Raw genomic sequence first — 12,336 nt, forward strand, 5'->3', positions numbered from 1 at the left:
TTCAATTTAAATCAAATTTCAACGATAACCTTTTTTTTCTGATCGTTTATCGTTTACAATTAACTACAATTTACAGCAATTGCAAAAGTTGATTGTACAATTAAACATAAATCAAAAAAAGATTATGCAAAGTTAGAAATGAAAAATTAATCAATGACAGTTAAAACAAATCATAATCATGATCATTTACTGATTTGATATTAAAATAAAAAATCAAACCTATTTTTCAATGAAAAATGATCCAATTACAATTAACTGAATTAATATAATTTTCAGTTAATTGTGTCAAATGATATGATAAACACAATTTCCTCATTCTAATAATATTCATCTTGTTGTTAAACTCGTGAAGTGATCAAATTTTAATAGTGATCATAATTAATAATCAAATGATAAAATAATGTTAACACTTTTGGTAAAATTTGTCAACAATTAAAAATTCATTTTTTACCGGAAAAAGTTTCAATTCTGAGACTCTTTTAATCAGTACAAAAGTAAAGATTAAAAGTATCTCAATATAATCGTAACAATTAACATGAGATTGATTAGTTGACCAATTGATTAGAATGATTTTCTTTTCATTTATTAATATTGAGTATCATTAATTGTGGTCCAATAAGGATAATTAAAGGTTGAATTGTTTAAAGTTAATTAGTCTCTCTGATATGTTTAAAGTTAACCAAGAGGAGGATCAATTTTGTAATCAACTAATTTAGTAATTTAACTAACTAATAACAAGTCAATTAACTCATCATCGGCAGCCAATGAATGGATTACCTTTTAAATCATTGGAATGGAAAAAAAAATTAAATGAATTGTTGTGAGAATTCAGAACTTTTTTTTCCTCCTTCATTGATTAACAATTTATTAGACACAGGAAGAGACAATTAAACAATTGTTTCGACTTCAGGTAACATCAAGTTTCGAGTTGAAAACTTTTTTTTTTCTGTTTTTGTTTTATTCTTTCACCAAAAGTTTCTCATTAATTAGTTTTGTAATTTAGAGACAATTTATCAATAGTTAATTGCAATTCAATTGTTTACCTTTCTGTTAGAAAAGTGATAATAATTAGTAAATTGATAAAATACAATTTCTTTGGTTGAAATAAGTTTAAACAATTTGATAATCATGAAAGATAATCAGGTAATTATATCCGGTGTTTCTGGTCGATTCCCTAAATCTGATAATGTTGAAAAGTTTTGGTCAAATTTGTTCAGTGGTCAACCACTTTATGGACCGGATACTTTTCCATATCCCAAAAGTAAGTCAATTGTTACAACAATTAAGATCACAATTAGAGATTATTGGTGATCAATTGATTCGATTCATTGGTCAGTTCAATGGAAATGGTCATCGATCCCTGAGCTTAAGTGTTGATTGTTTTGTTTTATTTTCATCACTCCGAATGTGCAAATATTAGTTTCAATAGATTTAAATTCAGCTAATTGTTCATTGAGAATGATCAATCTTATGATAGAATATGATTCAATTAAGAATGAGAAAAGTTATTTAGTTAATTTGTTGTTTTTACTAATTAGTCTTTTCCAGGTTACCCAAATCCAGAGGCGCTCTTAATGATACCAGATTATTTGATAACACTTTTTTCAATTACACAATTAAGGAAGCAAATACCCTTGACCCACAGATCAGAATACTCTTGGAGGTTGTTTATGAATCTCTTTGGGATGCTGGTGAGTATTGATTAGAGAATAAAATTGTTCGATATTTTTGAAATTTTATTCTCTTCTCTTCAACGATATTATAATCCGCTAAATCAGGAATACGACCTGAAGAATGGAGAGGTACTCGAACGGGATTTTTTCTCGGCTCTGCTTTCGATGATACCGGATTATCTGTTCGTTGGGATTATAAGCTCGATTTGCCTCAATATTTTGCTCAACGGGTTTCCTATTATTATGATTGGAGAGGACCGACAATGATAGTGGACACTGCGTGTGCTGCAAGTTTAAATGCCCTTCATTCAGCCTACTGGTCAATAATGAAAGGTGAATGTGATCAAGCCGTTGTTGCCGGAATATCAATCCACTTGAAGCCAAGTATAACCGTTTGTTTTGGTGAACTTGAGATGCTTTCAAAATCCGGTGTTTCTTGGTGTTTAGATGAAAAAGCTGATGGTTATATACGAAGTGAGGCCATTGTTGCCGTTGTCCTACAGAGAAAGCCCAATGCCCGACGTGTTTATGCCTCAATTTTAAACAGTTGCACCTCATCCGATGGATACACCAAGGAGGGTATTACTTTCCCTCGACGAGAGGTACAAGTTGAAACAATGAAGCAAACAATCAAACAATCGGGTGTTAATCCATTTGATGTTACCTATGTTGAAGCTCATATAACGGGAACCGCTGCCGGTGATCCAATTGAATCTTCAGCCATTATGGAGGCTTATCGAGCCAATTCTGATCGACCGCTCATGTTGGGATGTTTAAAGTCCAATATCGGCCATTCCGAGGCATCAGCTGGTCTTTGCGCTTTAACAAAGGTCCTGAAAATTTTCCAAACCCAATTAATCCCTCCAAACATCAACATGATCAATTGTAATCCACGAATTGAAACTCTTAGAGAGGGAAGACTAAAACCCGTCACTAAACCGACCATTTTTACCGATGAAATAATTTCCGTTGATGCTTTTGGCTTTGGTGGTTCCAACACTCATGTTATCCTTAAAGGGCCAAGAAATAAATCATCACCAAGTAAACAATTACCACCATCGCTATCAACTGATTATTATCCACGATTAACTTTAATCTGTAATCGTACCAAGGAAGGGATTAACGAGATGATCAAGACAATTGAAAAATGTAAACAAACTGACCAATGGCTATTTAACTATGTTAACTAATCTTGGTTACAGTTCAATTGAAACTGGTTTTCATTATCGGTCATTTGTTTTAATTGATTCTAATCAAAAGGTTTACAGTGAATCAAATTTAGCAATTAAACAGAAACCTTTGTGTTTACTTTTTGATGATTTGGATAATTTTAATTCTGGTGATCAACATAACAACAATTTAACAATTTTAACTGATTTTGTGACCAAAGCTAAATTGTTTATCAATCAAAATGCTGGTAAATCTTTCCAAGTATCTAAATCAATGGATAAACAAATTGATTTGGTTATCAATCAAATGGCTTATGCTTTTCTCATTAAATCACTTGGCCTGATTCCCGATTTAATTGTTGGCATTGGTATTGGTAAAATAGCCGCTCAATATACCGCTGATCAGATCACTTGGGAAAAAGGATTAACCTTAGCTGTTAATTACTCTAATCAGATGACCAGTGGAAAAGGTAATCAACAATCATCAATGGGAACCAATTGTCCAGATAAAAATGGTAAATTGTCTGACCTTTTAAAATGGATACAAATACAATCAACACAATTAACCTGTAACAACAATGGTAATTGTAAACTATCAACATCAATCAATGACGATTACTATTTCCATATTAATCAAGAGGCTAATAATTTATTGAGATCATCATCAATCAATGACTGGACAATGGTTCGTCTCAATACAAACATGTTGACCTTTAACTTGACCAATAATTTAAAATTAACCAGCAATCAATTGGATTCTAAATCAGTTCTAATCAGTATTGGAAATTTGTATCTTAATGGTTATAATCCAAGAATTAATATTCTTTACCCATGTAATTATCCAGTTGAAGCTGATTGTCCATCAATAGGTCATCTTATTGAATGGAAACACGATATTCACTTCGATAACATGGTCTATCCCGAGTTCTTCCGAGATTCTTTCCGAACCAATCATCGAATTGACCTGGTTGATTCCAACTATTCTTACCTTGCCGATTACCTTGTCGACGGTTCGGTTACCCTTCCAATCGCTGGTTATATCTGGATAATTTGGGAACATTTAGTTAAGATGAGATGTTCTGATCAACATGTTCGATACCATTCATTTGAACTTTGGTCCACTCAGATTCACCGGTTAACCTGTATAAAAGATCCAGTTGAATTCCGAATAGGATCAAACCCGGTAACCCATGAATTCATTGTTAAATTGGGTGAAGATATTTGTGTAACTGGATTCGCTAAAATAGTTGATGATTTACCTTTCGATTATAATCTTGGTCACCTTGATTTACCATCAAAATCACCCAATGAACAGCTCACACTGACCTCGGAAGATTTTTACACGGAAATGTCAATCCGAGGATTAACCGTTAAACCAAATTGTCAAGCGATTAATTCAGTTACCGCTGATGGTTTACAATCTAAAATTAAATTCACTGGAAATTGGATTGTCTTTTTTGAATCTTGTCTACTTGTACCTCTATTGGGAGACTTGGATAGATGTTTGAAAACAGTTACCTCATTAGATTGGTTCCGTTGTGATCCAATTATGATTAACGATCAATTTAAGGCTTCCAAGAAGATTAAAAATGATCCTGGACTTAATCTAGTTCACAATACAAGTCTGGGTACTTTTGGTACCCATGGATTAGTTTTCAAAGTTCCTAATTATAATTCAATTGGACGATCATTGGATATCAATAATTTACACCATAAATTTCAAACTTGGATTCCCTATTTTGGCTCATTGCCAATGGATCATGTTGATTATCAATCTCAGGGAAGAGTTAATTATCTTAATGCTGTTGATAGGATGTTAAATGCTCTCGATAATCCAAGAGATTGGATTAATGTTCCAACCCTGATGGGTTCAAATGATGTTTTACTTAATCTACTCTGGGAAACATATAAAAATCCTCGACCAGTTGATCATCTCCGAGAACAATTTATCTCAAATAGAGTGAAATTAAATCAGGATAGATTAATTTATGAGCAGCAAACTCAATTGTTACTTCAACATTTGGCTATTTTCGAGGAAAATGTCAAACCAAATGGAACAATTAACATTAAATCAATGGGATTATCTGGTTATCCATTTGAGGATATTTGCTATAACTCATTCCGTCGTATCCGTAATCGTTATTCATTTGCATCGGAATCAACACCAATCAAAAATTTAGATTTAATCATCTACAATCATGAGAGTATGAGTTTACTGCCAAGTCTAGATGATGAGCAAAGTATTCAACAATTAACTGATCATCTCTCATCAATGGAATCATCGTCATTTGTTATCGTTCAATTAAGAGATTCAGTGTTACCCTTGGAAAATAAATTATCGGCTTATACCAAGATTGAAATGATTAAATCAATGGATCGTAATCGAGTTAATATCAACAAATTGTTGATTGAACAAAACTTTATTCCAATATCTGAATATTCAATTGCCAATGGGCAAATGTATTCATTGTTATTTAGGAAGAAAGTTCAATTTAATTCAGAGAAATCAATTTGTCACTTTACAATTAAGGATCGTTCCTATGAATGGATTACTGAATTACAAAAGGAAATTGCTAATCCAAATTATGAGAGGATTTGGTTGATCGCGGATAAAACTGATCGAAGTGGAATCATTGGTCTAATTAATTCACTTAAAGAGGAACAATTTGGAAATAAAGTTCGATGTATATTCAGTCCTGGTTCTAAAATTGATCTCAATTCTGAAATTTGCTCAGAATTACAATCGAAAGATTTAGTTATCAATGTTCTGAGCAATCAAACATGGGGATCATTCCGACACTTTGGATTATCAAATGAACAAATTTTCACTAATCATAAGCAAGTTTACCTTGATTGGAGTGGTGATAATGAGGATAAAGAGATTAGTAGCAAATTGGTTTGGTGTAAATTGCCCAATTTAATTGTTAAAGATGATTATGTTGTTAATCATTATGCTCCATTAGATTTTACAATTAAATCTGTCCATAGACAGTCAATTAAATCAACTGATTGTGCCCAAGGAATTGGTAATGAATTTGCTGGTCAAACCAAGAATGGAATCAAAGTATTGGGTAAGTGATTAAAAATTCAATTCGAAACTCAATGATTACAATTAAATCTAATCCAATACATTTCTCTCTCTCTCTCTTAATTGTTAATTAAATAGGACTTTGCACTAATCAAGGTGTTTCCAATATAATTAAACCTGAACAATTAATCTTTGCTCTTCCAGTTCCAAACAATTGGAATCTAAAAGATGCCTCATCAATTGTATTACCTTATACAATTGCTTATTACTCGTTAATTGTTAGAGGTTCATTAAAATACAAATCAACTGTCTTATTATACAATTTGACTGATGGTTTAATTGAAGCTTCGGTGACAATCTTAACCTCACTTGGTGTAATGTTATCATTTATCATGATAATTTATCGACCGCTAATCTGATTGCTCTTGATGGTATATCCAAGAATCAATTGTTATCACCAAAAGTTGATTTACTTAAACAAATTGGTTCTCATACTGATTATCAAGGATTAGATTATATCTTTTCAATGGATTCAACTGATAAACTTGAAAATTTATCAACTTGTCTCTCTCTTAATGGTAAATTAATCCATCTGATTTCGGGTATTCAATCACAGAATCAAGTTTTCGGTGAGTTAATTACTAATATATTTACATTAGAATTTGCTGATTTTTTCCCTCATCTAATTGATTTAATTTATTGCCCATTCAACAACAATTAACAGAGTCTTCATGGTTACCTGTAAATTCAAGTTTAGAGTCAATTGTTTGGCCTGAAGTAATTAAAGCTTGGAGTTGCAAATCAGATTCGAGGAGTTTAAAACATCTCGATTTAGTTGTAGATTATTTGAAAAAAGGTTTGACCAATGGTCAAATTAAGCCAATCAAGAAAGTGAACCTTTTCAAACGAGTGGATCTTATAAAAGCAATAAATCAATTATCTTCATCTAATCCATTGGGTAGAGTTGTAATTCAATTGATTGACAATGAGGGTCAAGCTAAACAATCAGTTGATTGTCTGGATTTGGTTCCATGTGAGGCAAGGACTAAATTCAATAGTGATAAATGTTACCTAATCTTTGGTGGATTAGGAGGAGTTGGACTTCAACTCGGACAATGGATCGTTGAACATGGAGGTAGAAAGATAATCCTAATCTCACGAAAAGGAGTAACTAAAAATTTCCAACGATTTATGATCCATAAAATGATGACATGGCCCGATAAGGTTAATCCAGTTATGGTGAAAACCTTTGAATTACCTGAGAATCCAGGTTACAATGAGTGTCTATCACTGATTGAGAAAATACAGTCAACAATTAGTCTAATTGGTGGTGTCTTCAATTTAGCGGGAACATTGGCAAGTGGACTATTTGAAAATCAAACAATCGACAATTATAATCTTGTCTGTTCATCTAAAGTTGAATTAACTGAGCATCTTGATGTGATTACCCGTTCATATTGTTCATCATTAGATTATTTTGTTTGCTTCTCATCAATTGGATCAACTGGTATTCTTGGTGAATCAAATTATTGTTATGCTAATTCATACATGGAAAGGATTTGTGAGGCTCGATGGTCATCTGGTCATCCTGCTTGTGCCATTCAATATGGAGCCATTGGTGATGTAGGTATGGCCACCGATAATTCATTAACTGTAATTGCTGGATCAGTACCACAGCCAATATTTAGCTGTTTACAAAGTTTGGATAAATTTTTACAGCTTAATTATCCAGTCATGTATTCAGCGATTAGCGCTGAGAAATCAGGTTCAGCTGATGGTTCCAAGGGTGGATTCATTCAGCATATTGAACATATTCTGGGCTTACAGAATTTGGATACTCTGGATGAGACAATTACTCTTGGTGATCTTGGTCTTGATTCACTTCAGTCAATTGAAGTTAAAGATTTGATTGATAAAACTTATGGAGTAACTTTACAGAACATTGCAATTGGTAAATTGTCCATTGGAAGTTTATTACGATTCAAGGAGGAACATGCAAATTCTGGTGGTTCTGAGGGAGGAAATTACACCGAAGAGGTTATAATCAATCTAACCGATAAAGGGAAAGCTCCAGTTTTCTTTTTCCCTCCGGCGTTATTTGATTTCCTTTCTATGAAAGCATTGGCTGAATCGTTACAACGAACTGTTATCGGTGTTGATCTACCAGATTCTGTTCGTCAAATTGGTAATTTACATAAAATCGCTGAATTTTATGCAAATAAAATATTGGAAAAATTTCCTGACGAGAGTAAATATTATTTCGTTGGTTATTCGTATGGTTGTTTAATTGCCTTCGAAGTGGCCAAAGTTTTACAGCAAATTGTTGGTCCAAGTAAGATGAATTGTCTGTGTTTTATTGATGCAACACCTTATGGACTTAAAAGACTGGGACAGATCACTACCAAGGCCGCTTTACTTGGACTTCCTGGTTCGGAGGTTTTTTGTATTGCAATGGATCATCTTGGTGTTCATTTTGATGAGCCAACTCGACAACGTTTATTGGAAGCCGAAGATGATGATGAACGATACATAGAACTTGTCACCGAACTAATGGCCTCCGCTGGGATGAACGGACCTGCAGAGGGATTACTTCATAATCCAGTGGCCAATATTGACAGAGGTTATTATCTAACCCACATGGATGATCTTGGTAAATTCAATGGTGATGCTCTATTCATTAGAGTGCTAGTAAGACTAATCATGGAAAACCATCAACAGTTTGTGAAGGATTATCCAAGGTGAGAAACAGTTTAAATGGCAACAATTTACACGACAATTAGCATTGATTTATATGAATAATTTTCTCTCTCTCTCTCTCTCAATACAATTAGATTATCACTGGAAAAATCAAGGAAGTGCTTTACAATGCTTCTCATTTCGATGTGCTCAAAGTCTATGCCAAGGAAATTGCTCAAGAAATTGAAGAGATGATGCCTCCGGATATATGATAATTATTTGGAACAATTTTTTATTTCTTTAATTTGGAAAAAGATAAATTTAACTATTCTCAATTTATTCGAGTTTAATTTTCTTTCAATTATTCTCTCTCTATTTGATTTACTTTCAAGTTCAATTTGAATTGTGGTTAATCACATTGATGATACTTTTAAGTGTTGTTGATAATAAGTTTAAAGTTTATTCAATTTAAGGGATAATCAGATAGATAGACACAGAGAAAACATTGTTGGAATAGTAGTGAAATTTTCCCAAAAAGGAAGAGGAAACAAAATGAGAATTATGGTTTATAAGCTTCCGTGAGATGTCAACTGAGTAAAACATCAATTAAATTTGATTTGATTTATGATTGACTTGAAAAAATCCAATGGATTTCAAATATATCTACTTAACATGTAATAATAATGATTTAATAGGTTGGGTATTGACGGTGGGGTGGGTGGACATTTTCATCTGCTCTTGTCTTTCCTCCTCATGGATATGAATTGTTGAGGTGATGATTGGATTTATGAGATGATGATACTGACCATTGGAGGATGATTTTGTGTAGAGACAATAAGAGGATGATTTTAGTAATGATGATGAAAGGAAAGTGTAACTTTTGCCTGTCATCACCAAAGAAAATTGTCACACTGAGAGTGGAAAATGGAAGAAATTTTTTTCAGACAAAATGCGAAATATTTTTCTTTTTCAAATATGAATTCTCTGAATTATTATTATTATCTAATAATATAAATAAACAATATCATCATAAATTTTATTCCATAGATAAACAATCAGAATTGATGAAGAAAATGAAAGTAACAAATTTTTTGTTCCAAACTTTCAGTGTCTAGCCAATTTTCATCTGTCATCTTTCATCATCATCATAAATATCATCCTCATCCCTCTTGATGATCTGACAGAGGAGAGGAAAGAGGATGGAGAAGAGGATGAGAATGCAAAGAGTGAGCTGGACTCACGGGGTAGATTTAAGGATCTTCATCTTTACTTAATAGTAAACATAAGGACCAATAAATGTAAACCATAAATCAAATGAAGGCAATGATGGGGATGAGGATGAGGATGAGGATGAGGACTGATCATGATCGTAAATCAACTGGACTATCGTCCTTTCAATAGCAGGACCCATATACTTATAGTGGGTGGTATTGGTGAATGGGGTGGACAAGTTGATCTTTCATTCATTTTTGAGAGTATTTTTGTCTTTACTTTGGGTGATTTGAGAGTTAATCAACTGATTGTCAACACGACCAATGATTATATGAATTGTCGGTTGAATGGTTGTTTACTAATTACCAATCTGATTGTTTCATAGTTTCACCACATTCTTTGTACCAATTTTTAGGAATCAAGGTTGAAATGTATTCCATGAACGTGGTGAACTCACAAACTGTTGATTGTTGACAAAAAGGTAATTTAAGTTTGATTAAATTCTCAGAGTAACTGTCTTTAAGATAATAGACTGATATTAATTGTTGATTTTCGTTCTGATTCGAGCGATACAATTCAAATATTACACTTGCTCCATAGTCTGGATTCTGTTTATCAAATGACTTTAAAGATGATAAAATTGCGGCGATCATTGAATCGTGAGTCGAATAGAAGAAAACTTTTTTTCGATCTAAATTGCTCGCTGTCGACGAACGAGTTGATTTTGATCTTTGCGATAGTAAATTGGAAAATAATAACCACTTTTTCGGTTTTAAAGACGAATAACTTTTCTTTCTATCGAAATCAGCTTCAGGGCTGAATCTACTTGAAAGGTCTTTGAAAAAGGGTCCTAATGAATAGACGATTCATATGATTAGAACTTTTTTTTTATCCAGACAATAAGAAATGTCCGTAAATGTTATACCTGTTCGTATTCGTTGGACAGGTTTGGTTAGATATCGAAAGTGGTACTTTAAGTTGTGCATTTCCTTGAGATTTTCGAGGACCAAATCAGTGGCCCACAAAGGCAACGTTAAATTGTTTTCCTTTTCGCATTTCAATGTACCATAAATCATGAGAGCTTTTTCCATGGATTTTATTTTTTCTCCAGTAACAAACGATAACATTGGATACAATTTCTGAGAAAATATTGAATTAGTGAGGATTTAGGGTCACTAGGAATTATGAGTTCGAAAAATTTACCGAATATTTTTTCTCACAGTCCTGATATTCAACCGATTGTCGAATTGACTTAAACTCTTTTTCGGCATTTGGACAATAAACTGAAGGATTAAGTAGCTTATCCCTTGGTCTCGGTACAGTATGAACGGCAATCGGAACCCAATTCAGATTCTCAGACCAAACCCATGGACCGGTTGGTCGAAATGCTCCAGCAAGGACAAGATAAGCGCTTTCAAGACAACGATCAGCGTCTGAACTTTGAGCATAAAATTCACGAATATTGTCAGGCCAAAAGTCACCATAATATCTAGCGAAAAATTCACCAAGGATAAACATCCTTTCCTTTCCAACCTTACAAATAAAATTAAATGGTAACAATTAAAATTAAAATTCTTCAAATCGTCTGATTGATTAACTCACTGAAGTTAATTGTCCCCAACCATCAGGCCAAAATGTTGGATCGCGATAGGTATCAGTTGGAAATGAACGAACTGGAGTTCGATCGCCGTGTCGATGAGCCTTAAATTCACATTCGAGAAAAGGAAAAAAAAAGTTTAGAAACAAAAACTTGACCATTAACCAGATCGCCCAAGGGCAAAACTTACAATCGCCACTGACCAAAGCCTGTAACCGGCAGGAACATTATCTTTATATGAGTTAATCAATTGACCAGCATGTGAGAAAATTAATAAATGTATTAACAGTAAGGATGAGATCAAATTAATCTATTAAATTGATGAAATAAATCAAAGAAAAATTTATGATTAAAAAAAACAAATTAAATCAAGTTTGGATTTAACTTAATCACGATGATTAGGTAACAAATTATTCAAATTTTCACAATTAAAGCCATAATCAGTGGTGATACAAAGCTGATGATGACCACAAGGATTAGTAGTAAAATCGTTACATGTTTTAACTCCTGTTGATTATAAAGAGAAAAAATTAGTTTAATTGTTAGTTAATTGTGAGATAATCAACTTACTAGTTTCACAAAATTTACCAGCAAATCCTGGTTGACAAATACAATTAACAATAGTTACTTTCTTAATTAGCATACTACTGATAATCCAATCATTATTTTCAACACAATCACCATAATTAAGACAAGGCTCATCAGAACAATGAATTTCTTGATTGGTCTCAACAATTAGCCCAAAAGTTGCAATAAGAATCAAATTAATTGTGATCATTTTAATAAAAATATTTACCTTAATCAATTGAACATTGAGAGATGATCTTTGTAAATTAACCATTGAACAATTGGATTGTAAACAATTAAAGAAAAACAAATTTACCTTAACCAACTGATCGTCAATTAATTAATAGAAATCAAGGATTCGAAATACAATTAATCAAAATTAGTATAAAATCCTAAAAACAGTTAACAAGGAAA

At 32.7% G+C, this 12,336-nt stretch overlaps 2 protein-coding genes across 2 annotated transcripts; one reads left to right on the forward strand and one right to left on the reverse strand.

The window, feature by feature from the left end:
* Positions 1–632: 632 nt before the first annotated feature.
* Positions 633–8,881, forward strand: LOC128395028 (fatty acid synthase-like). Its single transcript, XM_053355420.1, is given in 9 exon segments — positions 633–1,261; positions 1,539–1,691; positions 1,779–2,817; positions 2,819–5,913; positions 6,009–6,239; positions 6,242–6,499; positions 6,595–8,553; positions 8,556–8,608; positions 8,702–8,881. Coding segments are annotated over 9 exon segments (7,038 nt in total). The 5' UTR covers positions 633–1,128; the 3' UTR covers positions 8,819–8,881.
* Positions 8,882–8,998: 117 nt separating this feature from the next.
* On the reverse strand, positions 8,999–12,239 carry LOC128395030 (lysosomal acid phosphatase-like). The gene is made up of 6 exons (XM_053355423.1): positions 12,152–12,239; positions 11,546–11,665; positions 11,361–11,459; positions 10,962–11,291; positions 10,684–10,897; positions 8,999–10,608 (listed from the first exon to the last, which is right to left on the reverse strand). Exons 1-6 carry the CDS (start codon positions 12,194–12,196, stop codon positions 10,121–10,123), a joined length of 1,296 nt encoding a protein of 431 aa, XP_053211398.1. The 5' UTR covers positions 12,197–12,239; the 3' UTR covers positions 8,999–10,120.
* Positions 12,240–12,336: the final 97 nt, after the last annotated feature.

Source organism: Panonychus citri, unplaced genomic scaffold (genome assembly GCF_014898815.1).
Source record: "Panonychus citri isolate SS breed McGregor unplaced genomic scaffold, ASM1489881v1 Contig00140, whole genome shotgun sequence".
NCBI classification, from domain to species: domain Eukaryota; kingdom Metazoa; phylum Arthropoda; class Arachnida; order Trombidiformes; family Tetranychidae; genus Panonychus; species Panonychus citri.